Source organism: Ictidomys tridecemlineatus, chromosome 4 (assembly GCF_052094955.1).
Source record: "Ictidomys tridecemlineatus isolate mIctTri1 chromosome 4, mIctTri1.hap1, whole genome shotgun sequence".
Taxonomy (NCBI): Eukaryota; Metazoa; Chordata; class Mammalia; order Rodentia; family Sciuridae; genus Ictidomys; species Ictidomys tridecemlineatus.
In genome coordinates this window covers 209,804,761-209,830,683 of record NC_135480.1, presented here as the reverse complement: position 1 = coordinate 209,830,683, position 25,923 = coordinate 209,804,761, and the positions used below count along the sequence as shown (strand labels likewise).

The 25,923-nt window shown below is 55.8% G+C and overlaps 3 protein-coding genes across 5 annotated transcripts; all 3 read right to left on the bottom strand.

Annotated features, from left to right (window-relative positions):
• Nucleotides 1-2,151: 2,151 nt before the first annotated feature.
• Tor4a (torsin family 4 member A) lies at nucleotides 2,152-6,533 on the bottom strand. 2 transcript variants are annotated; one of them, XM_005336877.5, is made up of 2 exons: nucleotides 6,244-6,533; nucleotides 2,152-5,482 (listed from the first exon to the last, which is right to left on the bottom strand). In XM_005336877.5, the coding sequence occupies exon 2, from the start codon at nucleotides 5,443-5,445 to the stop codon at nucleotides 4,174-4,176; it is 1,272 nt and encodes a 423-aa protein (XP_005336934.1). In that variant the 5' UTR covers nucleotides 5,446-5,482; nucleotides 6,244-6,533; the 3' UTR covers nucleotides 2,152-4,173. The 2 variants fall into 2 exon arrangements, with proteins under 2 accessions (XP_005336934.1, XP_077904930.1); XM_078048804.1 differs by lacking the exon at nucleotides 6,244-6,533 and adding an exon at nucleotides 5,626-5,799.
• A 3,030-nt stretch (nucleotides 6,534-9,563) lies between these two features.
• Nelfb (negative elongation factor complex member B) lies at nucleotides 9,564-21,588 on the bottom strand. 2 transcript variants are annotated; one of them, XM_005336878.4, is made up of 13 exons: nucleotides 21,241-21,585; nucleotides 20,980-21,143; nucleotides 20,743-20,842; nucleotides 20,153-20,383; nucleotides 16,388-16,573; nucleotides 15,428-15,540; nucleotides 14,545-14,647; nucleotides 14,270-14,365; nucleotides 13,436-13,578; nucleotides 13,236-13,342; nucleotides 10,770-10,911; nucleotides 10,401-10,509; nucleotides 9,564-10,266 (listed from the first exon to the last, which is right to left on the bottom strand). In XM_005336878.4, the coding sequence occupies exons 1-13, from the start codon at nucleotides 21,340-21,342 to the stop codon at nucleotides 10,120-10,122; spliced, it is 1,743 nt and encodes a 580-aa protein (XP_005336935.1). In that variant the 5' UTR covers nucleotides 21,343-21,585; the 3' UTR covers nucleotides 9,564-10,119. The 2 variants fall into 2 exon arrangements, 1 of the variants encoding a protein (XP_005336935.1); XR_005734224.2 differs by lacking the exon at nucleotides 9,564-10,266 and having other exon boundaries at nucleotides 10,706-10,911; nucleotides 21,241-21,588.
• Nucleotides 21,589-23,696: 2,108 nt separating this feature from the next.
• Nucleotides 23,697-25,544, bottom strand: Stpg3 (sperm-tail PG-rich repeat containing 3). Its single transcript, XM_005336973.4, has 6 exons — nucleotides 25,294-25,544; nucleotides 25,072-25,211; nucleotides 24,821-24,955; nucleotides 24,623-24,711; nucleotides 24,074-24,368; nucleotides 23,697-23,966 (listed from the first exon to the last, which is right to left on the bottom strand). Exons 1-6 carry the CDS (start codon nucleotides 25,398-25,400, stop codon nucleotides 23,833-23,835), a joined length of 900 nt encoding a protein of 299 aa, XP_005337030.1. The 5' UTR covers nucleotides 25,401-25,544; the 3' UTR covers nucleotides 23,697-23,832.
• Between the last annotated feature and the right edge of the window lie 379 nt (nucleotides 25,545-25,923).

The window sequence follows — 25,923 nt, the reverse complement described above, 5'->3', positions numbered from 1 at the left end:
GTTATAACAATTCTAGGAATAAATCTACCCAAAATGAACAAGACCTTTCTGTACAAAATTACAAAACTTGGCTGAAAGAGGGTAAAAAAAAAAAAAAAGGGTGGGGGGCTGGGTTTGTGGCTCAGTGGTAGAGCACTTGCCTACCATATGTGAGGCACAGGTTCCATTCTTAGCAATAAATGAAATAAAACTATATTTCTGCTGGCCAGGGTGAATGAATAAAATAAAGATCCATCAATATCTTAAAAAATATTTTTAAAAAGATGGTAAATAAAGCCTTAACGTGCAATGTTGTCATCATATCAACCTCCCCAAATTGATCAGTAGAGTCAGTAAATTTCAATCACATCCTATAAAATTTTTCAAAGAATCGGACAAAAATCAAGTCACAAGAATAAAATAGCCTGCGTGGTGGCCACACCTGTGACCCCAGCAACTTGGGAGGGTGAGGCAGGAGGGTCACAGGTTCAAGGCAAGCCTGGACAACTTAATGAGACCCTGTCTCAAAATAAAAATAAAAAGGGCTGGGGATGTAGCTCAGTGACAGAGCGCCCCTGGGTTCAGTCCCAGACCCAAGAACAAATGAGTCAACCGAGTCTGGGGGTCTGGTATGTGGACTTACCCGGGAGGACAGCACTGAAATGCTTGCAAACAGCACTTAACCTGAGCAAGGGTGGATGCTGCTCAGTCTTGTATTATTGTTGTTGTTGTTGTTACCAGGGATTGAACTCAGGGGCACTCACTCACTGAGCTGAGCCGCATTCCCAGCCCTATTTTGTATTCTAGTTAGAGACAGGGTCTCACTGGGGACATAGCTCAATTGGTAGAGTGCTTGCCTTGCATGCACAAGGCCCTGGGTTCAATCCCCAGCATAAATAAATAAATAAATAAATAAACAAACAAATAAATAAATAAATAAATAGCTATAGAGACAGAGTCTCACCGAGTTGTAAGCGCCTTGTTTTTGCTGAGGCTGGCTGTGAACTTTAGATCCTCCTGTCTCAGCCTCCTGAGCTGCTGGGATTACAGGCGTACGCCACCGTGCCTTGTTGCTTGGCCTTGGAATGCCCATTCCAGGGGCAGGGCTAACTCAGATACATATGGGAACTTCTAAACCCATTAGAGAGAAAAGGGGAACACTGGGAATGTGGGGGCAGAAGAAAGAAGGGAGAGAGAGGGAGGGAAATAAGAAAAAGCAAGGGCTGGGGATATAGCTCAGTTGGCAGGGTGCTTGCCTTGCATGCACAAGGCCCTGAGTTCAATCCCCAGCACCATCACAAAAAAAAAAAAAGCAGCATACAAAAAGTAGGACAATCAAGAGGCCCAAAAAATTGCAAAGTTCACCAGTATCCACAACCACAGTAAATGTCATGGGCTAAACTCAGCAGCTCAAAGACCAGAACTCTCAAATTGGATCTGTTGAAAATCCATCTACTTCCTGTTTACAAGCAAGGAAAATATATCCCAAACACCAATTGCAAAGAAGGCTGGAACAGCTGTCACCATCAGACAAAATGTTTTTGTTGTTGTTGTTTGTTTTGTTTTGTTTTTTGTACCAGGGATTGAACTTAGGGGTACTCGACCACTGAGCCCTATGTTCTATTTTATTTAGAGACAGGGTCTCACTGAGTTGTTTAGCACCTTGCAGTTGCTGAGGCTGGCTTTGAACTGGAGATCCTCCTGTCTCAGCCTCCTAAGCCACTGGAATTCCAGGTGTGCACTCCCTCACCTGGAAGACAAAATGCATTTTAAGAAAAATCCACTGTTAGAGACCAAAGAGCCACTACATGGTGACACCTGGGGTCCAAGGGTGCCTCAGGGCAGTATACATGGACCACACACATGCAGAGGAAATTGCCTGTTCCATTTGGGACAGTCTGAAAAGTAGGTAGCTTCCAATAGGCGGAGCCTGGGAGCCTGCCCTCAATACCTGTCCAGGGGACCTTCCAGCTGTTCATGGGTCTCCTGGAAAGCCTTGGTGTTGAGCTGGACTCCACCCGTCCGCCCTCCATCAGCCTGCCAGCCTGTACCAAGTCCCTCTTCTGACATTTCTCAAATATTAGAAAGTAAAAAATCTAATTAGTATGGCCCAATAAATACAGGCTGAGAGAGAAAGTGACCAAAAAAAAGAAAAAAAAATAAAAAAGTAGGTTGTTAGATTTGAGCCACACGATTTATTAACAGGTGTGACACAACCAGCCCCACGACATTTTCTGCACATTCCGCTTAAGCACAGAAATTAGCCTCCATGTAATGTTTTATAAATAAATAAAATAAGATTGCTTGGATTGTCAGGTGCTGCTGATTGGGAACAGGCCATGTTTGGCTGGGCAAGCCACACCTGTGGCTGAGTGCTGTGTGTGGGCAGGGGTGGTGGGTGGTGGTGATGGTCCTGGGGGCCCTTCTGGGGAGTGGTGAGGACCCCAACAGCACTCCTGCCCAGGCTGGACATGGCCTCCGGCTCAGCAGCTCTCACACACCCCTGAAGCATCAATGCAGGTCACTGGACTGCCCAGCTGGACGTCCTGCTGCAAGCTGTCTCCTGCAAGTTGGGCTAGGATAGATGGAGCCAGTCCTGGGCTCCCACAGCTGGCCACCCCACCCCACAAGCATCAGGAGCAGAGGTCCTACCACCCAGTGCAACCCAGATCCCCGCGCCAAGCCCTCGCTCAGTGTTATGAGAGGCTCGAATCTACCCAGATCCAAGTGCCCAAGCCCGCAGACCGCCGCCAGGGCGAGTTGGAAGAGGGACAGTAACCCAGCATGCTCGGGTGACCACTTAAGCAGCGAACCCTTCTAAGGACACCTTAGACTCCGTGGTCACGGTTCGGAGAAGGTGTCCCTGGAGACGTGGTTGAACTAAGACCAGGGTGCGCGCGTGCATGGCCGTGCTTCACAAGGGCGGCCCTGCCACTTTGCTGGACCCCTCCTGCCACCGGCTAGTCCTTGCTCCAGTTTCCCTGCGGCGCGCTCTGGGACAGGGTTGGTGGCGAGTGCGGCCCGCAGACTCCGAGGCGGAACTGGGCGCGGACACCAGGTGGCAGCACTAAGGCCGCTCCAGAACTAAGTCGGGCGCTGCGAACGCCCACCGAGGGAGGAGTCCGGGAGGCGGAGCATTCCGGTCTTGAGCGGTCTGGTGGACAGGAGGGGAAGACAGGTGCACAACCGTGGTGCCCAGACGCCTCTACTACCAAGGACAAGCCACCTCCACAGCAAGGCGCAGAAAGGGTCCGCACGGTAGACTCAGCCAGCAGGGGGCAGGATCTGCTGAGGCGCCTTCCCTCCACTGCTCCCTAGATAGCCAAGCCCGCAAGCCTGTTGATCCTGGAAATATGGCTCCTGGAGGGGAGGCGGGTGTAAACAGCAGGACTTCTTTCACTCACTGCTGTAAGTGCTGGCTGTGGAGTCCACGGGGTGTCATCTCCAGAGCCTGCAGGCCAGGAAGGGGCCAGGATGTAAGGGACCCCCTCCACTCCACCTGGGAAAAGAATCCAGGGCCCACGGCTCTGCACATCTAGCTGCATCCAAGGCATCTCTGTATAGCCATCTTTCCCAGTTCAGGGCCCTGGAGTGGATCAGTGGCCCGGGCTCAGTGGCCAGGACAGTAGGAGCCAAAGAGTTCAGGGCCCCTCATTTAGGCCCACCTACTACCACTGTCAGCCTGAATCATCCAGAGCATCTGGGATCACTCATTGGTGTGGAGACACCCAACTGCTCCAATGCTTTCATGGCCCTTGGGCCCCTAAGCCCAAGAGGTGTGCAGGGGGCCACTGGGTGTATTTGGGGGTTATGGAAGCTGCAGCAAGCACCCATTGAGCTGGGTTCACATCCCAACTCTGTGACCTTAGGGATTAGCTGTGTGGCCCTAGGGGCTGCTTGCCCTCTGAGGTCTTTTGTACCCTGAGAGCGGACGGCCCACCTCCTAGGGCTGCTAACAAAACCTATCATACAGGCCTGGGATGTGCTGGGCACAGCAGGTGTGGAGGAAGGTGGCTACTCTCCTGATGACCCCAGGGACAAACTCAGGGTTCTGGGGTGGAACTGGAAATTGGGAGCACGGAGCTGAGACACCTCTGCCAGCCTCCCCAGCTTCCAGGGTGAAGCAGCTTAGTGACCACAGGTCACACACACCCAAACTCCTCCTGCTGCACCAACACAGTGTGTGCGCCTATGCTACAAAAGGTTCACCTTGGCTACCACCTGCTTGCAGCCAGTGATAGCAAACTCACGGCCAGCAACACGGTAGTAGCTGAGCTGTGAGGCCAGGAGCTCTGCGCGAGCCTGCTCAGGAAAAAAGCCCTCCCCGGCCATCTCATCCCGGAAGCAGTTGACCACGTCCTGCTTGTCCAACAGCAGGAAGGGCACGATGGCCGCAGCCTGCCACAGTGGGTGCTCGCGGGCCAGGAGCTCCCGAAGACTGGCATGCAGTTCCTCCTCGGACTCCTCTGCAGCGGCTTGAGCACCACGGACTCTGTCAGGACGCAGGGGCTGCGCGCGGGAGGCGTTCTGCAATACAAATCGGGTGATCTCCGCGCCACCTGTGCCACTAAGGAGCACGTAGATGGCATTGTGAAAGTGGTGCGAACGCTGCGGCTGCATGAAGCCGTCTAGCTCATCCAGCAGCGCTGGCGGTAGGAGCTCCACCTCGTCCACTACCAAGAGAGGGGTCTTCTCTTCCGCCTCGGCCTGTGCCACCACTTCAGCCACACGCCGCGCCAGATCCTCCCGGCAGTCCTGCGCAGCGCGCGGCTGTGGGCAGTGATGCCGTGAGTGATACTGCAGCACGAGTGCGCTGTCCTCGAGCACCGCGCGGAAGTGGTGTGCCAGGAGGCGGCCTACATGACTCTTGCCTACGCCACTGGGCCCATGCAGTGCCAGGAGGAGCGGGCGACTATGCACATGCGTGGCCAGATAGTCCCGCAACAGCGCTACAATGCGGCCCACGGCGGCCGGCTGGCCAAACACAGCTCGCTGTAGCACCTTCTCCAGCCCATCGAGGTCGTAGCGCTGAGCGTTATCGTCCAGGTTCTCAATGGCATTGAGAACCTGGAAACCCACGATGGCTGCGAGCAGCAGCAGGCATCGTTGTGCGCGGCTCCGGCGCTCTGCGCGAGGTCGGTATTTGCGCGAAGCCTCAGGGTAGAGCACCACGCGGCTGCGCCGGCGCCTCTTGCGCAGCGTCCTGGAGGACAGCTCCGCCGGGCCATCGAAGGTGAAGAATTTCGGCTGGTCCAGCTCCCCGCGCAGGGACCCAGAGCCGCAGCCAGGCCTGAGCGCCCCGGTCCCAGTGTCGGACCCAGAGCCCAGCTGCAGGAGACGCCGCTTGCGCAGTAGCCACACACGGCGGCGTAGGCGGAGCACAGCGCGCACCGGAGCAATCACGCAAGGGCCTGAGGCTCTGGGGTCCGTGGCTGCGGACTCCAAGCTGGGCTGGCCGCAGTCCATGGCGCAGAATCTGCGCTCGGCATGCAGGTCACGTTCCCTGCAACAAAAAAATAGGGAAGGTCTTCGGACTCTCCATGGCCCTCCTCTGCGGGCCGACAGAAACCCTGGCCCCAAATGACCTTACCCGTGGGGCCTCGCGGGGTACCACCTGGGTTGCCCCACGCCAGAACCTGGTCCTACCTCGCCCCACTGACCAGGAAACTGCTCGGTGGGGCCCCAATGCAAATCTCTCTGGTCCTCCCAGAAACCGCCGCGGGCCTTGAGGAAGTGGCTGGGGGTAGGGCATGCAACTTATCTGGTGGCCACCCCAGCTTCCTGGAGGGCCACTCGGGCGGGCGATTAGGAATTAAGAAGGGTCAAGCCAGACCCCGCCCCCGTCAGCAGCTCCCGGACTATCTGGCGCCAGGGGCCGCTGCGTCCAAAGCAGGGCCCCAAGTAGCAGAAGCTCCAGCACCCCTGGAGTTCAGAGACACCACACTACTCAGAGACGGGAGGGGGGGGATTCTGGCAAACATGCTTTGGAGAAGGGGCCCCAACACTGTTCCCTGATTTTTCCCAGGCCTCCCAGTCCCCTACACCCGAAACTGAGGTCTTCCCAATATATCCGCCCGCCCCTCCCCCCACCCCACCCCCACCCACGCCGCTGCCAGTGAGGACTAACAGGGCAGCAGCAGAGACCCCCAGAGGCCAGCAGAGGTGGGGCTCAAGATGCACAGAAAGAAGACTTGGGAAAGAAGGATGAAGCCCTGACCCTGGGAGGCTGGCATAGGTCCCTGCACCCCACAGCCCACCCCCTACCTGCAGCTCAGTGTTCCCCAGCTCTGGCTGGAGCAGGAAGCAGGAAATGTTGTCCTCCCTAGAGAGAGATGGGTGGTACAGGGGCCTCCTGGGCCAGCTGAGGCCTGGAGTAGGCAGCGACACCTGCGGGTCCCCAGAAAGCGTCTGGAGCAGAGGAAGCTCAGGGGAGGTTTCCGTTCCTTGCAAAGGAAGTGAGTCAGGGGTGCGGCCGGGCGGGACTAGGGCTGGACAGAGGCGCCAGCCAGGGAGGCCTTTCTGGCCTGCCCAGAACCCCCTTCCAGCAGGTCAGCTTCTTTGCAGCCCTGTGGCTCTCCCAGGACACCTGGTGATATTAAGGACCCCTTTCCCTTGGCCCCTGGGCTCCTTGCAGCTCAGTCTGACCTCCATGGACCCCCACCTTCCCCAGGACATCTCCACCTGACCTAGCAGGGCCCACTGGGACTCCAGGCTACAGTAAACAAGAGGAAAGCAGGGTCCTTTGTCCAGCTGAGTTGGGTGCCCCCAATCCCTCCCTTACTTTCCTGTCTCCTCTCTCCTCCCCCTCTTCTGAGAGGCCCCCCCTTATTTTGTCCACCAGCCTGGATCCTCCCACATAGGACATACAGAGGCAGAAGTTCTAGAGGAACAAATTCAGAATTAACTGGGGACCCTTCCTGGCCACCTGCTTGCCTGTGCCTGATCCCCACTCCCATTCCCAGAGGAGCCTTCCTGGATAGCTCTTGGCCCCTCATTGTGTAAGGAAGCTGGTCTCGTCCATGCCCAGCCTAGAAGTCCTGGGCTCCCAGGAACCAGCAGCAGCCCTTGCCACCTTCTGAGGAGTGGCCAGGATGGACCTCTCTGTCTCTAGATCACTCTGGCTAACAGTTCTATCCACATGACAGGAATGCCAGGGCAGGAGGCTGGCTGTCCAGGCCCTGAGGTCCCACATGAGGAGTCCTTCAGGGTCACAGGCCCCCTCTTGCCTTTCTGCCTTTTCTGACACAGGGAGGACCCTGGGGCTGGGGCCTTGAGGGGCAGGTGCGACTGGCCAGGCCTACAGGAAAGGAGCAAGCCAGTGTCCAATTGAGTCCAATGCTGGCCTCCTGCTTTTGCCAGAGGATAACCAACCAAACCCTTTGGAGTCCAGAGCCCCACACTGGAGTGAGGAGACTCACTAGAGGGAAGTGGCAGTGTTCAAGGAGCTCATGTCCCAGAGCATTCACCCCCATGGTGAAGGGGACCCTAGAATCAGACTCCCACTATGTCATCTGCCAGCCCCATTCCAACCCATCCCTGCCCTGGGAGGCCTCCCCTCCCACCTACCAACCCCTCTGTAGTCCCATTGCCTGTGGACGTCATGCTGCCATCTGCAAATGCCATCTGGGTCTTCAGGCTTCCCTCTGAAAGGGCACTTCACCAGGAGACCCACTGCTTGAATGTGGGCAGCCCCCTAAATCCTCCTCTGTCTACCGCATCCCCGTGGGTGTCCCCAGGGTCATGCTCCCTGACCCACTAGTATCATTCTCTTTGGTCACAGTCCCGCTGGCAATGCTACCCTGTCCTCCCTCCTAGTAACTTTGTTCCCCAGGGTTCTGCCAGACCCTGGGGCCCTTGGCCTTCTCCCGTGACCTTGTGACCCCCCACACTCCCTCGTGTACTGCCTTTTCCCACCCTGCCCCCGTCATCCCGAGGCACCCCCAGCAGGACACTGTCTGTACAGCCACACTCCAGGGGCACTGGCAGAACCCAGTGCACTGACCAAGGCTGACTTCACCATAAGCTCAAGAAGGCCCTTCTCACGGCCAGTGACCTGGCCAGGTGTCCACTCTATTGGCTGCTCTACTCATGGCCCTATCCTTTCCTTCCTAGCCCTCCCACCTCCTCTCCCCACCCTGCCTCCACAGTGCCCTGGCACCTGTACCCACCCCACCCCACCCCACCCCACTCCATGATTTGGAAGTGGATGGAGTGTCCCCCACGGGCTTCCACATTGAAATCTGATCTCCGTCAGGAGAGACTGACTTGGAAACCCTACAACTGTGCTTAGAGGTGGACCTTTGGGAAGTAATTAGGGTTAGTTAAGGTGGTCATGCTGGAGCCCCATGATGAGGTCCTGGTGATTGAAAAGGAGAGCTGGGCACAGTGTCCCACACCTGTCATCCCAGCCCTCAGGAGGCTGAAGCAGGAGGATGGCTAGTGTGAGGCCAGGCTGGGCAACTTGGCAAGACCCTGTCTCAAAATTTTTAAAAAAAAGGGCTGTGGCTCAGTGGTAGAGTGCTCACCTAGCATGTGTGAGGCCCTGGGTTTCATCCTCAGCACCACATAAAGGTACTGTGTCCATCTACAACTAAAAAATATTTTAAAAAGCAAATAGAAAGGGTTGAAGGTATAGCTCAAGGTAGAGCACCCCTGTGAACACCTTCAGTCCTCAGTGCCACAAGAAAACAACAAGGAAACAAGGGAAGTGACTAATGAAGGCCCACACACACACTCCCTGCTTTTCCCCAGGACGCCCGCTGCAGCCCCGGGTCCCTGAACGAGCAGAAATAAACTTGTTTTCTTATAACTCATCCCGTCTATGGGTATCACTAGCAAAAGAAAACAGACAATGCTCCCCTTTAGACAGAGTCCTCCTTAGATTACCCAGACAGTCCACCTACCTGCTCCCCTGCCCGACTGGCAATGGGCAGCAAGGCTTGATTCATTCCCAAGTGGGAAAAGCTGGCAGAAACCTCCCCACACACACCTAACCCCAAAAAGAGCCAGAAAGGCTCTCCTATACCTAGACCAGTAGCCCTGCTCAGTCATGTCTTCAAGACCAGCAATGCGGGGCTGGGGATGTGGCTCAAGCAGTAGAGCGCTTGCCTGGCACGCGTGTGGCCCGGGTTCGATCCTCAGCACCACATACAAACAAGAGTGTTGTGTCTGCAATAACTAAAAATAAATATTAAAAAAATTCTCTCTCTCAAAAAAAAAAAAAAAGACCAGCAATGCCCAGTGGCCAGACTGCACTCCCTAAGCCACTGCCCAGCTATATAGGCTCATCTGAAGAGAACCACCCAGAGGTACGCCAGTGCCCTTGGGCTTGCCCTGGCTTCGTGTCCCCCATCTGTGCAAGGAGTGAGTGGCTCATCTGGACCCACAGACAGAAACCAAGGAGCTGGTCTGTCTTAGCACCATGCAGCCTGTAAAGCCTTGAGGGGCTTCTAGCAGTCTATGCCTGGCGTTCAAGGACAGTGGCCCAAGAAGGGGACCATGGACTCACAGGGCCCCCTGAGAATTCTCCATCTCTGAGCTGCACCCAACCCCCAGGGCCAGCAGAGAAAAGGCTCATCTGCAGATTTTACCAAAATGTCTTTTATTTACATAAGTGGAAACCTCAATGTGCACCCAATTTCCCCACATGAGGGTCAGTCAGTGCAGCTGGGCAAGAAGCAATCTTCTCCAAGGGTAAACTGAGGCAGTACACGTGGGAAGGAGGGGCACTGCCTGCAGGGCCTCCGTCAGTCGGATGGGCACCCTGGTACTGGTACACCAGCAGCTCAGGCCGCTGGCCCGCTGCCATCCTGAGTGACCCTACAGACATCTGGACCCAGCACACCTGCTTTGGCCAAAACCATGTGCACTCCCTCCCCTCAGGCTCACCACACTCATGTCAGGCCAGGTGCTCGGGCTGAGAACTGCCAACACCAAAAGGCTGGCACTATGAAGCTCCAGGAAACTGCCAGGCCCCAGGGCAAGAGCAGGTGCCTCCCAGGACCAGCTCTAGGCAACTAAGAGGGAGGAAGGGTGCCCTACTGCACAGGCCCTGCAGCTCCCTCCCAAGGCCAGGGGAGCCTCTCCCGATGACTGTCCCAGGAGGGGCCCACTCCTGAGCAGCCCTTTGGGTGCAGAGCCTCAGAGTCCAGCTGGAGCAGGCACGCTGGGGAGAGGCAGCTCCAGGGCGGGTGGCTCTGCAGCCTGGCCTGGGCTGGGTTTCCGATGGTCCAGCTGCTCCAGCTTCTCACCCAGCTGGGAGTAGAGCTCCTTCACAGCCTCTCCACTCTGCAAACAGACCCAGGTTGTGGGACCAGCAAGAACCCGCCAGCCCTGGGGCAGCCCAGAGGAAGGCCCCAGAGACCAAGCAAAGCACAGGAGGCCAGGGTCAGTATTCCCAGATGTGGAGGTCAAGCACCCACCTGGCCCGTGGGCTCCAGGGCCTTCTGCAGAGCCTCCAGCTTGGAGGGGGCTACCCTGGGGTGCAGGTGGAGGAGAAGCCGCAGTACATGCCGATGCACATTCTCCTTCCTGGAAAAGGCCAGGGCCGGGTAGAGACAAGGGGCTGAGAGGAGGATACACTCCTCCAAGGCTCAGCCCAACTGCAGGGGAAAAGCCCCTTCCAGCTCCTCCTGCTGCCCTGGAGACAGGACCCCCCAACTATACCTGGGCAACCCTTTGGCAAGTGCAGCCATGGTGCCCGACAGACCCACCTGCAGCCCCTCACCTGCCAGGCTTCTGTGCACACGAAAGTCTGGCTGGCCTGGCTTGCCCATGGCTGTGTGGCCTACCTAGGTGAGGCTGTGAGGAAGAAGCCATCGAAGAGGCTGCTGCAGAAATCCTCCAGGGCAAACTCGTCAGCCAGCAGCGCCAGGCTCCCAGTAAGCAGGTGGAGGAAGATATCGCTGAAGGCCAGGTCGCCGAAGGTTTCCACTGCAATCACAGCAGGTTGGCCTGGCCCAGCCACCACCTACCCCTTTGCCAGGGCAGACAACCTCTGCCCTCAGAAACCTGCCCCTGGGGTCTCCCCAGGGACTCCCAAGTACCCAGAGATCAGAACAGGGTCCCAGGTGAGTGGGTGGTGGACTGGGGGTGGGGATGAAAACAGGGTGGCCCCTCCTGAAGGCTCTACCCAACAGTTGAGGGCTCTGGTCAGAACCAGCCCCAAGAGAGAGAAAAACCACAGCCCAACAAGGAAAAGGCAGGAAGAGCCAAAGCACAGCCTGGAGGGAGCTCTTCCAAACTCCCTTTTTGAAGCTACTAACCCTAAAGCAGAAAAGACCATGAAGCCAACTGCAGCTAAGCCTTGCTGCACCAACACAACACAGGTACTGCCAGGCCCTGCCCGAGCAGACCTCAGGGGTGCCGTGTGGCAGCAGTCCCACACAGGCAAGGTAGCACCTGCAGCCTGGTCACGGCGTGGAGGACTGGTGCAGATGGAATGGGAACTAGATGCCACCATCCCTGAGACCTGCCAGGGCAGACCTGGCCGACACTGCCTGGACCAGTGGAGAGACGTTTCAGAGAGACACAGGCACCCTAGGGGTGCCACTGTCAGTGCCTAGAACTCTCCAAGCCCTAAAGCCTATGGGAGACCTGGGGGCAGGCAGGCAAGGCTCACGGCAGCACTCAGCCCCATCGACAATGCCTGCCAGATGCCACAGGAACACAGCCACCCCCCCAGGCATCTGACCCGAGAAGTGACATCGAACCTGCTGAGAAGTGACCATCCTTCTTTTGTAGAGGAGCCTACAAACTGTTCAGAGTCACAGATCATGTGTCAGGGACTTCTCAGAGCTCAGAAATTCCCACAATCAGAAAATTCTAGAAAACCCACGTCCATTCTGATTCATACTAAGAACAAGAGAGTTCCTCCTGAACGTGATCAGAGCGGCACACCCCAGGGGCAGCAACGTGCTCCAAGAAAGATAGCCCACTGCCCGTCTCAACCCACTCCAATAGCCAGAACCAGGTGCTGAGCACACCTGGGACGAGGCAGGTCAAGGCAACTTGTAATCATGTCCCTGGAGACCTCACAATGCCAACAAGCAGCCAGTCCTTCAGCCCCCACTGCCCCCACCATTTCTCGGGTCAGATGCCTGGGGGTAGCTGTGTTCTGCTGGAGAGGCACAGGACAAATTCCTGGGAGCCTGCAGAGGGGCCCTGCGTGCAGAACATTGGCCTGGCCCTATGAGGCTCACTGAGGACTTCTGACCCGAGTGGCAAGGTGGTCAGTCTGCATTGTTTTAAAACAATAAACCTGCAGCCACAGGTCACCAAGGCCCAGTCTGAGAGGACTTAGTCAGAAGTGTCTGCACAGCCACGCCCACAGAGCTTCCTGCACACAGAAGCTGAAAGCAGGCAGCCAGCGACTGAGAGAGATGCCTGTGAGCCCAGGGCAGCAAGACCCAGGACCGCCACTAAGTGGGCACAGCATGCACCTCTCCAACAGGACAGTGGCCTTATTTCTACAGGCCCAGCCAGAGCCCTCCCTCTTCCTGGCTGGGTCACCTCCTCCAAGTGGTCCTGGGGGAAGTGGGCCTAAAATGACCTTGGAGGGCACACTCCCTCTGCCCTCTGGGGACACAAGGAGCCACATGCCCTTCAGCAGTTAGGATAAAATAACAGGCACGGCGGTGCACACCTGTAATCCCAGTGGCTTGGGAGGCTGAGACAGGGGGATCTCAAATTCAAAGCCAGCCTCAACTAAGCAACTCAGTGAGACCCTGGCTCTAAATAAAATACAAAATAGGGCTGGGGTGTGGCTCAGTGGTCGAGTGCTCCTGAGTTCAATCCCCGGCACCAAAAATAGATAAATAAAATAAAAGTATTAGGTCTACCTACAACTAAAAATAATAAATATTTAGGGCTGGGGATGTGGCTCAAGCGGTAGCGCGCTCGCCTAGCATGCATGCGGCCCAGGTTCGATCCTCAGCACCACATACAAACAAAGATGCTGTGTCCACCAATAACTAAAAAATAAATATTAAAAATTCTCTCTTTAAAAAAATAAGAAATAAATATTTAAAAATTAAAAGATAAAGGTGGCTCCTACACCCCTTTCTGTGGGAAAGATCACAAGACCCAAAACACAAGGCTAATTAAGCAGCCTCTAACTTTCCTACTAAGATAAACTTCAGACAAGACTAAAAGTGACAACAGCTAGAGAAGGTGGGTGTGAGGGCAGGGACACAGTGGCCAGCAGCCTTCTGGGCCCCAGGAGGCCCCTGCCCGGCAAGATGCACGTCCGGACTCACCCAGCCCAGGCAGCAGGCGCAGGAGCGCGTTCTTGTTCCGCTGCTTGGTGATGTGCAAGACGTAGTACAGCCCCACCTCACAGGCCATGCGCTGCTCCTGCAGAAACCTGGGCAGATGGCGCCCAGGACCCGTCAGGCCCCTGCAGCGTTGGCCAAGCACAGCCCGCCCTGACACGCCCTGCTGGTGCCTCGGCACCTACTTGGTGAAGGTCTCGGGAAGCGTGCTGGGGTACACGACCGGGGCCTTCTCCTCAGCCGGAAGCTTCTGGTCCACGTTGAAAGTGTGGTCATCCACCACAAAGGACATGAGCATGGGCAAGAACCTGGTGATGAGCTCCGCCTCCTGCAGGGACAAAGGTCGTGAGTCAGCAGCCCCTGGGTCCCCAGCCCGACTCTCCCCAGTGCAGATCCTCCACAAGGGCCCACACTGCACCCTTTCCTCGGGTCTGCCTGTCCCTTTCCAGGTGTTGCTTTGGGCACTGAGGGTTGAACCAGGGAGCTCTACCACTGAGCTCACACCCAGTTCTGTGTTGCTTTTTTTGGGTGACGGGGGCACTGGGGATGGAACCCAGAGGCACTCGACCACTGAGCCACATCCCCAGCCCTATTTTTTGTATTTCATTTAGAGATAGGGTCTCACCAAATTGCTTAGCGCCTCACTTTTACTGAGGCTGGCTTTGAACTCCGATACTACTGTCTCAGCCTCCCAAGCTGCTGGGAGTACAGGTGTGTGCAACCCACCCGAAAGGTCTGCCCACCCTTGACACTGCTCCTACTTCTGGCTTTATGAGACTCCCATCCAGCGCTGTCTGTGGACTCCCAAACTGGCATGATTACAGCCCCTTATGGAAATGCCATGGGCCAAGTGTATAGGAAGCAGCCCACCTCCCTGTAGGTAGCCAGCCCTATCAAGACACCCCCAAAATCCCTGATGTTTCCTAAAGGAAGCTCCCAGGAACACAGAGCTGGGACTGGAGGGGCCACCTCACCACGACTTGTAAATAGCAGCAATGCAAGGAAGCCAAATCCCATACCATCTTGGGCTCCTTGAAGACCTGGCTGTCAATCAGGTCCCAGGCCCCCTGGCCCAGGGCCAGCAGCCTAAGCAGCAACAGGAGGTCAGGGCTGTCCTGCAGGGAAACAGTCCTTAACAGAAGTCACCAAGGTTATGCTGTCCTCTGACCGCACTCAATACTCAGTGGGATCTCTCCTGTCATGCCAGGACCCTGGGACCTCATCCAGGATCCCAAATGCCCTACTCACAGGATCAAAGCCATGTGTGTCAACACCAGGGCATGCATGCACTCACCCTGGGCAGCGTCTCCTGGCTGACAAGCTCCTGCAGGTGCCTGATGGTGCTCAGAGACAGTGTGTTGATGGCAAAGGGGTCGCAGAGGATCATGGACAGGTCCCTGAGGGAGCAGTCCTCAGCATGAACTGGGGAAGCCTGGCTGACCTGCCCCTGCCTGCTGACAGTGTGCAGACCGCTGAGGGCAGCAGGGGCTGGGCAGGGAGGCTTAGGCACCACCCTGGGAGTTGCTCTCTTTCTGCATGCAGCAAGCAAATCGTACTCTGGTCCTCTCAACAAAATACACAAACTTCGCAATTTATTCTGTTTTTTTCTTTTTTGTTTTTAACTGTACATGGACACAATACCTTTGTTTTATTTATTTACTTTTTTATAAATGTGTTGCTGAGGATCAAACCCAGGGCCTTGCATATGCTAGGCGAGCGCTCTACCACTGAGCCACAACCCCAGCTCCTGTAATTTATTCTTAACCCACTGAAAGCTCTGAAAGCTCTTTCAAACTAGAGGTGAAAAGTAAAAAAAAAAAAACAAAAAAGATAAAAAAAAAAAAAAAAAAGAACCACAAGGGCATGCTTTGCTTCTGAAAGCCTGGCCCAGACTGGGCTCAGTCAAGAAGCCAGAGTTCTAAGAGAAGGGTGACAGACTACACAGCAACCAGCTAGAGGACACAGGGAGCCCTCAGCCTGGAGTAGGCCCCAAACTGCTGCAGACTCCAGGCCACTGGACCCCCACCCTGGCACCCTCAAGAACATGAGCCCTGCATCTGTGCAGAGTCGATGGTGTCTGCTGCCTAAACTCCTCCCACACGATCCCATCCTAAGCCATGGGCTCAGGGGCCTGGCATGGCTCCAGCTAGCAAGAGTAGGAACACAGGATGCCTTACCCCAGGACTTGCTCCTGCCCTTTCTTCACTCCATCAAGAAACCCCTGCAGCTCCCGGGCTCTCTTGCTGTCCACAAACCGCTCTCGGATACAGGCATCCAGACACCAGGTGAACTGCAGGCAGAAGGGGCATCAGCAGGGCAGGACTGGACCCTCCCACAGCCAGAGGCAAGGCCTGAGACAGCTGCAGCCCTTTGTCTCCCTCAGGCACAGCACTGCCTGAGGAGCTGAGACCAGAGGCAGAGGCAGACACAGGCCACAGACCCAAGCCTCACCCCAAGACCTAGGGGCCACAGGAGAGGGTGGGAAGATGCCCAGAGACAGAAAGCACCACAGAGCCCTCCTGGTGGACAAGGGACTTGCAGGAAGCAGGGGGTATTCTTCCTGGGGACAAAAGCAGCAAGCCCCAGGACAGTGCAAGGAGGTGACCTGTCTTCTCCATGAACCTCCCTGGTGTGCGTCAGGCACTGTAGCACTTGGAGCAGCGAGAGGCTCAGGGAAGGACACCAAAGGTCCCTGGGAAATGGTCCCAGTGCTGCCATGCCTGGGCTTGGAGACACAGGGCAGATGAAACCCCCTTCCTGGAACACCCTGGTACTTGCCAGTGAGAAGCCCCGTGGGCTGGGGGCTGGGGAGGGCCAGAGGCCAGCTGACGAGACAGAGGAATGAGGCACTGCTACAGGGTGGGGGGGGGGCGGGGGGGGATGCACCCAGCTGCAGCAGAGATAGGCTAAAGGGCAGTGAGGCACCAAGACACCCAGGTCTCTGGCTCAGGCACCTGGACGATGCCACTCTCCCTAGTGGGGTGTGCAGAGATGCCAGCATCCAGCTAGCAGCTGAATGGACGGACGGCTCAAGACATGAGCTTGGCACGAGTTGATGCCTGATTGGTTCCTAGAACACCGCATGCCAGGGAATCAGCAGGGGAGGACCCCTGAAGAGGTGACCACGGAGGCCGCACCTTGTGGCAGGGGTCCACTGTGCAGATATCACCCACATCCAGATCATGCAGGGACATGAGCAGCTCGGCCCGCAGTGTGCAGTAGTGCACATTCCTGGTTCGCAGGAAGAGCGTGCGCAGGAACTGGAGCACCATGTCGTACAGCTTCACGTTCTTCCCCACCATCTGCGTCAGCTTCTGCACCACCTGGCAGGAGAGACAGGCCACTGTGCCCAGAACACAGCCCACCACCCTACACCCAGCCACCACACAGGTGGCCGAGTCCTGGGATAGCAACACTCCCTCCAGAGTGTCCTTTCTGGGTTGCTGGTGTCAGACACTGCCTCTTCTCAGGGGAAATGCTGCCACTCTGCCAGAGACGACAGGCTGTTACTTAGGGTGGTGAGCCCACACCAGTCCCCATGGTTCCCTGAAAGGTCACAAGCCTATGACCTCAAGTACTTGCCTACCCAGTCAAGAGGGGCCAGGCAAGAGGCAGCACCGAGTGACATCCCAGAAGAACTCCACTGTGGGAAGATCAGGTGGCCCTGCCACCTTAGGGCCTACACTCAAGGCCTTCAAGGCTGGCTGCCTGCTCCTCCAGGCTGTCCACCCAGCCCACATGGCTCCTGTCTCCTGTCTCCCTGTCTTCAACTGCAGCTGGAGGCTGTGTGATGGAGGCTGTGTGACCTCGTCCCACCACCAGCATCCAGGGCCACAAAGCACAGGCAGAGGCCCCAGGTGTACAAAACAAACAAAACCCAATTCCCCCTTCCCGCCCCTGGATAGCCAAGCAGGGACATGGGCACCTAGGCCCCTGGCACAGATAAGCCACTTCATTCCTCCTCAGGACAGCACTGGGGACCCCACTGTGCAGCCTCAGCCACCACAGAGCTCTGCTCAGCTGCTCCCTGGACGTGGCTCATTGGAACGAGGATGGACCACAAGCAACCCCTTGGCCTGAGGCTCCCTGTCACAGCACTATAAAATCACAGAGCCCCAAGAACAGACTGCGAGGAACAACAGGCCACCAACCAAGTGCCACAAGACAGAGCCCCTGTCAACTTGTGCACAGACACAGATGCTAGAGAAGGGCAGAGAGGCCTGTGACAGAGTAGGCCTGTGACTACGATCCAGCCAGCCATCAGCTGTGAAGTCAAAACAAAATAAACATCCAGTATGTCAGGACTCTGAAAGGATGCCTTCAAATCAGGAGGAGAAAGTAAGCAAGCTCAGGAGCCAACGACAGGCGGCCACTTAGGAGAAGCCAGGAGACCAGGAGGGAAAACATCAGGGACAAAAGCAGCCGCAGATGGAAATGTGGCTGGCCCACTCGCCCAGTCTGAGGGAGGCTGGGCACAGCCCGGGATCTGATGCCAAGGCCACTTCTCTCCAGGAGCACTGACACTGCGGTGACCCAGAGACAACCCACAAAGAAACTGGGTCCCGAGGCAGCAATTCGTGGGGGTGGATGCAGCAGGGAACAGGGTAGTGCCCCCTTAAAGGAGGGAGGGAGGGGGTGGAACCTGCTTCTCCTGTTCCTTTCTGCTGTTCAGATACTTTCGCACTGCAACTCTGATGTGTATAAAAATGTAGCTTTTTGAAAGAAAACACTTAGGACAAAGCAAGTAAAGAAATCAACACCCAGTCACCAGAAGATCTGGGAGGAGGAGGAGGGCAGGGGAGTGTGGGGCAAGCTGGGGGAGGGGGAGCACTCCTCTGACAGCAATGGAATGAGAGGTTTACAAAGGACCTAACCGAGAATAAACAAGCACAAGGCAAGGGACAGAGGTCAGGGACAGCGTAAGCTACATACTCCTCCAACCCCACAGCTGCCGGTCCATGTGGCCAAGAGCCTTGAAGTCCCACTGGAGCTACAGGCCACATTCATGGCTTTGGCACTTGAACTGTAGCAACTGAGGATGTGCTGAGGGCATGAAAGACCCACCAGATTTTAGACTCAGTGACCCCAAAATAAACATAGCTCAATGACAACACAGCTCAATGACAATCATTGACATTCAGTTACACACTGAAAGTAACTTTTTTTAATACATTAGTTTAAGAAGAAGATTAAGTTGATAGTAAACTGATGAGACCCAAGGATGAAGATCTGCAATCCCAGCAACGTGGGAGGCTGGCAGGAGGGAGGACCAAGCTTTAGGTCAGCCTGGTCAACATAGCATGACTGTCTCAAAACAAATAATACAAAGAGCTGGGGGTATAGCTCAGTGGTAGAGCACCCCAATTTCAATACCCACACCACAAAAATAAAATAAATAGATCTTGTCTATATTTTCTTCATTAACCTGAGATGACTTAAATAATGTTTTATGTCTCTACTAAATGCCTGTAATCCCAGCAGCTCGGGAGGCTGAGACAGGAGGATCACGAGTTCAAAGCCAGCCTTAGCAAAAACGAGGCACTAAGCAACTGAGTGAGGCCCTGTCTCTAAATAAAATACAAAATGGGACTGGGGATGTAGCTCAGTGGTTGAGTGCCCAAGTTCAATCCATGGTACTTCCCCCGCCAAAAAAAAGAAAGAAATCAAGCTGGGCATGGTTGTTTATGCCTGTGATTCAGGAACTTGGGAGGCTGAGGAAAGAGAATCACAAATTCAAGGACAGTCTCAGCAACTTAGCGAGTCCCTAAACAATTTAGAGACCCTGTCTCAAAATTTTAAAAAAGAGCTGAGATGTGGCTCAGTAGTTAAGTAAAACTGGGTTCAATCCCTGGTACCAGAAAAAAAAAAGAAGAAAAAGATGAATTTAACTAAAAAAAATCCCAGTATAAAAAAACAGATATCAGTTATTGTAAAAAAAAAAAAATTATAGTCCTGGGGATTGATCCCAGGGCCTCATGCATGCTAGACAAATGTTCTACCACTGAACTACGTCCCCAGCCCAGTTATTGCAAATCTGAGTTCAGGTATAACATCAGCATTACTAATAGATGGAAACTTAAGTTCACTATTTAAGAATTCAGGGCTATGACTGTAGCTCAATGGTAAAGTGCCCACCTTGCACATGTGAGGCACTAGGTTCGATCCTCAGCACCAATTAAAAATAAAGATACTGTGTCCATCTACAACAAAAAATATCAAAAAAAAAAAAAAAAAGAATTCAGCCATGGGAGCTAGGGTAGTGGCTCAATGGTAGAGCACTTGCCTTGCACGTGTGAGGCACTGGGTTCGGTTCTCAGCACCACCTATAAATAAATAAAATAAAAGTCCATTGACAACTAAAAAATATTTTTAAAAAATAGTAGTAGTAGTAGTAGTAGAAGAATTCAACCACATTAACAAACTAAAGATTTAAAAATTTAGCTGGTAGGAATTGTGGCTCAGTGGTAGAGCACTTGCCTAGCAAGTGTGAGGCCCTAGGTTTGATCCTCAGCACCACGTATAAATAAGTAAATAAAATAAAGGTATGTGTCCAACTACAACTAAAGTATTAAAAAAAAAGTTTAGCTGTTAGACCCTATCCCAAAACAAAAATAATTATTTTATTTTAAAGGGGTTGAAAGTATAGCTTAGTGGTTAGGTGCCCCTGGGTTCAATCACCGTTACCAAAAAAAAACTTAAGGGCCAAGCAGAAGCTTTTTGGAAGTGGGGTGGGGCTATCACTTTTCATTAAAGGCCTGTCTGTAGGCATTAACTTTTTTCCCATATAATTTCACTAAAAAGTAAAATGTACACAAACACACAACCAACCAACCTTTCAGGCCACACATTCCAGGAACAAACCCACACACTCAAAGCCCTGTGCATGCCCTGCCTCCCCTCACCTCGCCCTGGCGTCTGGTCTTGGGGGAAGGACTAAAGAAGTTGTGCAGGACAGACAGCTCTGTGCTGAAGAGTGCACTCTCCTTCTCCAGGATATACTGTTTCAGCAGTGGGGAGACTTCATCCCCAAAGAGTGCCTGGTTGTCCTGCCAGATCTGCCGCTTCACCTCCACAGCACAGGCTCGGTACAGTTCCTTGTCAGCCATCACCAGCTTCAGCTTCTTCTCAGGAACCTAAAGGACAAACACAAGCCCTGTACCCTCCTGCAAGTGGCACCTGTGTCCTCCAGGTCCTCCTCATGAAAACCACATTGGCCCAGCCCCATCCCATGGTCCCTATAGGTGCAGGCAGACATACTGAATATCCACAGCTCTCTCTCACAAAAACTTGAGACCCAAGTTTTGATCTGCATGTGGCCCACTTGAGAGAAGCTGACTCAGGCAAGCTGCTCATCAAAACTCCTCAGAGCTAAGTAGCTACCTGCACCAAGCTGAGTCTGACTTCCATCAACCAAGGGCATGCAGGTAAGCTGGTCAAGCTGTACCTCATGGCACACTGGTCTCCCTGGAAGGGGTAGCGCCAGAGCTCTCACCTTGGGAAGATGCTTCATGACACACATCACCACTGGCTGCAGAGATGGCATCTTGACCAGAGAAAAGCTCTTCTCTAGAAGATCTTCCAGCTTCTTGTACCTGCAAAGACTTGCACAACTGAGGGAGTGGGTCTCCACAAGCAGGAGGCCCGGTGGAGTGGGGGTGCTCCTCACACATAGTCCTAAAAGGACCATAAAAGTTGCCCATCGATTCCTAGGCTGCAAGCGCGGACCGACCTTTCCTCGGCCTTCCCCTCCGAAGCGATGGCTGACACTCGCTCCAGCAGCTTGTCCCGCAGCTCATCAAACACCGACTGGTGGAACTCCAGCCGCGGCGTCCCGTGCAGGTCCAAGAAGGGAAGGGCCGACTGCAGGGAGGGCAGCAGCACGCCATTCTCGGTCTGCGGAAGCAGAGCGTCAGCGCGGTGAATTCTGCCTACCGTCCCCACCCTCCACCCCGGGCTGCCGCGGAGAGCAGCGCCCGCCCGACCCGCGCACCTGGAACTGCTCGATGGCCTTGAGCGGCTCGGTGCAGTTGGTCAGGGTCTCCTTTAGGTCCTCGCCGTTGGCCACGCCCAGGTCCTGCAGCCCCGCGAACATGGCCGAGGCCCCCGCCGTCGCCCGGCTCGGTGCCCCATCCCCACACCGCTCCCCCGGCGCCGCCGCGGACGCCCCCGAAGCGCGCTCCCCCGGGCCTCGGGGGCCGCCGGAGCCGCGCTCCCCCGCCGCCTCCAGTTCGGTCAGGTCGCGCCCGCAGCGCGGCTCCGCACGGCCAGCACCGCCCACTTCCGCCCCGCACGGCCGGGGTCCAACAGCTAAACCGCTCCGGGAAAAAGCCGCCGCGCCCGCACTCGGGTTCCGGGCATCTACGCGCCACCTCCAGAGACTGAGGGACGGCACTCGAGGGGCGGTGCCCGGGCTACGGGCGTGGCCCCGCCCACGCACGCACGTTCCGCCCCGCTGCCGCCGTCCACCACGGGCCTGGTGGTCCTCCAACCCGAGACCACGTGCCTTGCGCGCAACTGCTGTCGGCTTGTAGATTTCAGAACCGACATTTTTCGAGGCAAATCTTATTTTTATAGTCACGAACAACTCTTGCTGATCTAACAGGAGCCTCTTGACTTTACGAATATTTTTGCTTGAGGAAGTGACGCATCTCCGTCCTAGAAGCTCCCTGCCTGGGTCGCGGCAGGTGCAGCACAAGTGTAGGACATAGTGAATGACTTTCAAGCTCCCTGAAATTTGACTTCCTCCAGGCAAAACTGGAACGAAGCCCACACTACAAACTTGTTGCATACGAAAATCTAAACGTGCCTCCAGTCGTGCCCAGGATCCCTAGCAGAGATCTGGGAGCACAGTGAGAATATAAGCCACGTCCACCATGTTAGATTCTAATTACTGGGCTAATGTGGTTAACCCTCTTTGAACTTTGAATCAGAACCCAGGTTCACAGTGTTCCTTGTCCGATGCAGAACACGAAGCCCATCCTGGCTTGTAGTCTCTCTGCTGCTAAGTTTGTAGGTACATGTACCCAGCATTGTCCCCCAGCTCTCAGCCTTCCACCCCACCACCATGTCCTCCCCAAATTCTGACACACCAAACACTACTCCCTTTACATGTGCCTGTGCTGCTGATGGTTGTTCTACTAGAAATTTGGCCTTCTGACTAACCTGGCATTGGTGCAGTAATCCCAGCAGCTCAGGAGGCTGAGGCAGGAAAATTACAAGTTCAAAGCCAGCATCAGCAACTTAGCAAGAAGCTGTCTCAAAAAAAAAAAAAAAAAAAAACCGGGAGGAGAGAGCTGGGGATGTGGTTCAGTGGTTGAGCACCCCTAGGTTCAATCCCTAGTACCCCCCCCCCCAAAAAAAAATCTTCCTACTGTTCAGCAAATATTTTTTCATACTTGAAAGCCCTTTCCTCCATGCTTCTTCCAGGAAGCTCTCCTCCCTCATCCCAACTGGAGAGGAAAACTACATTCTTCCAGCTGTTACCACATCAGGCTTTGGATCCTGGGGGTGCCTGGTGGTTCAGCCCTAAGCAGGAGTCCTGTTCCCCTCTGGGGCACAGGTTCCAAGGTCAGGGCTCCCACAGCTCTATCACTGTTGCTGGCCAAGTTGGTCAGCCCAGGGCCCAGAGCACTGGGGATTGACTTCCAGCTGGCATAGGCATGGAGGTGCTGGGAACTCAGACTCCCAGGGCTAGGGTTTCCTCTCTGCAAAAGAGGGTGGTGCTGCCCTCAAGGAACCAGCCAGGAGCAGCTAGGGCAAATGGTTTGCAGGGCTGAGTTCTGGGCCTGGTTGGGGGAAGGGCAACTGCAGAGAGGATGCTAGAACAGAGTCTCCTTCTGGGAGGAGGGCAGGCCAGTGGTGATGAGGGGATAACAGCAGGCTGCTGCTTCCTGCAAGGGCAGGGACCTAAGGAGTAAAGTCCCAGGAGTCCATTGGCTATGGCCTTGGCCTGAATGTCCTTAGATCAAGGTTCACAGGTAAGCAAGCCCAGTTGGGTCTTCAGGTCAAGCTGGTCCTCTGGGCCCTCCCTGCTGGCTTGCCAGGCTAACCCCACCTCAAGATGGCAACTCAGGGAACCCCAACAGTTAGCTCCTCGCCTCAGCAAGTAGCCCAACTCTTAGGTAGACTGGCAGCTGGACCAATCCCCTGGGTGTCATGACTGGGTGGGGAATTCTGCCAGAAGTTAAGGGTTAATCCCAGGATGCTACCCTAGAGTACCCTAGAAAAGGTAGCTCTCTGAAAGAATGACCAAAGGAAACCCCTGGACAGGGAAAGCCACAAAGGGCAGGGAAGCAGCAGGCTTCTTCAGGACAACCCACTGGGCAATGCCAGACAGACAGACAGACAGATGGAGTGTGGGAGAACAACTGCATCTCAGTACAGCAGGGGAGGGGCAGGTGGGGCTCTGGGCTGGGCTGTCCTTGTCACAGCCCATAGAGGGTCTGCTGGTCAGAAAGGGAATCAGTGGTGCCTAGAGAGTCAGAAGACCAAGCCCCAGGCCCCAAGTTCCAGGAGGAGGCTCCAAGGGAGACCAGCATTCCACTAAATAACAAGCCAAGCCGGCAGGCAGGGCCCAGCAGGCTTAGAGCGTGCAGAAGGGGCCTGTGTCGTGGCGCTTGGGTCTTCGCACACCCTGTATGACCACTCCAGGCGCAGAGGGGAAGCGTGAATTGTAGCAGTCCTCCACATAGTAGGCAGCCGGGCCTGGGGTTTGGGCTGTAAAGAGAGAGGGCTGGGAGACCACCAAGAGCAGCAGCCAGCCCCTGGGCCCTCGTCCTCTGCCCTCCACAGCACCCCGCCTCAATGAACCCAAGTCTCCTTACAGGAACTGAACCAGGAGGCAAAGGCAGGCGAGCGGCTCATGGAGAAGGCAGGTGAGCGTGGGTTCTGCAGACGGTACCCGGGAAGGATGTCGTAGGTGTTGGGGCTGGGGCGCTTCTCAGCCAGAGCCTGCACAGAAGCCTGGGGCGGGAGATGGGCACGAGGGCCCCTGCCACGGAGCAGGCCTGGGCGGGCAAGGCCCAAAGGAGTCTTGGAAATGCTTCGGCGACGGCCTCCGAAGCTGAAGGCCGGGAAGGAAGTTCGGCTGAGCGGCCCATAGTCGGCGGGAGATGGCCACTGGAAGGAGGCAGGAGGCCAGAGCTGCAGGGCCCTAGCCTGCAAGCTGCCCTGCTGCTTCCCCAACCTGGTCAGGCCACGCGGCCCTCGCGCCCGGCCCGCGGGGCCCTGCGCACCACCTGGCCCCGCCCACCAGGTCCGCAGGCCCCTCCCCACCACCTAGGCGCAGGGTGACTCATCCCCACCCCGCTGGCTGGCCGTCCCCTCCCGCTCCACCGCTAGTGCCCCGCTGCACCTGCGAGCGCTCTCCGCACCTTTTGCTCTCGGTTAAAGTCGGCCTTCTGCGTGAAGGGGCTTTCGCTCTGAAGCCACAGGGTCTGCCACGCCCTGCGGCCGCCGCCCTCTGTGGTGGAGTAATCGTCGGTGGGCGCTTCAGGGAGGGACCCACCCATTCCCCGGCTGGGAATCCCAGGGGCTGGCCGCGGGGAGCCAGTAAGGAAGGGGACACGCACCTCGGCCTGGGTGCTTGCAGCCAATGCTGTAGTGGGGGTGAGGGGAAGATTCTCGCACCGACGCGTTGGGCACCTCGTACTTGGTGGGGCCGGGGACGTCCAGGTCGATCAGGATCGGGGGGCGTCGCTCTAGCACTGGCAGCAGGAAGCAAGCTCTGGGCCTGGGTTTCTCCCAGTAGTCTGCTCCCTGCCCCTTACAGTTTCCAGACCATCTTGGGGGCAGGGGTAGTTTAGCCAGAGCCCTCACTCACGCAGCTCCTTCAGGGTCCCGGAGCAGATAGGGTGGCACGTCTTGGGGGTGCATGTTCCTAGCCTGAGGCCGGCTGAGGCTCCCTTCCTCTTTGGCAGCCACATCTCATCCCCACTTCTCAACACCACAGTAGCCTCAGGCCTGCAAGAAAACCGGCAACCACTGTTCACCCAGCCCACTGGCTGCTCCCAGTTCCCCGCCTGGTAACGCCCCCTGATATTACTGGGTGGGACATAGAGGCTTCTGACTAAGGGGGCCATGAGTCCAGTGTTTGCCCCCATTGATGTAGAAATTTGCCAGGAATTTCACAGCCTTCTGGTCAAAATTCATCCTCCATACAGAGCTGTCTTCCTGAGGGCACTGCCAGGCTTTATGACTTCATTGTCCATCCAGGGGCCCCCTCTGTTGCCAGGAGCTCCCTGGGGAGGGAGCATTGTCCAACCCAGTAGAAGCTGCCCCAGGGGCCCCACCCTAAGTGGCCCCTCCCCCAACCTGCTGAGTCAAGAGTGGGGGAGGGGCTGTCTGTCAAGAAGATCCCTAACCTTCCCCAGGGCTCCAGCTCCGGCCTCCTATACCACCCTCCCCACTTCTTGCCACAACCCTTTCTCCTTTCCTGTACTTTGGGGCCTCCTGGGGGCTGGGCTCCACTTGAACTGGGTTTCTGGGAGGTTTGAGTCCCAGGCTGATAGTGACTGTTCACCAAGTCCTGCAGGTTCAGGTGTTGGGGCCAGCCAGAGGAAGAAGGGCAGAGGGAGGGGTCCAGGAAGGCTGCCTGGAGGAGGAGCAGGAGGAGCTGCTGCCCTGCTTCCTCTGTAGGGCCAAGTGAAAACCTGTCTTCTGGGGCCACAAGGGC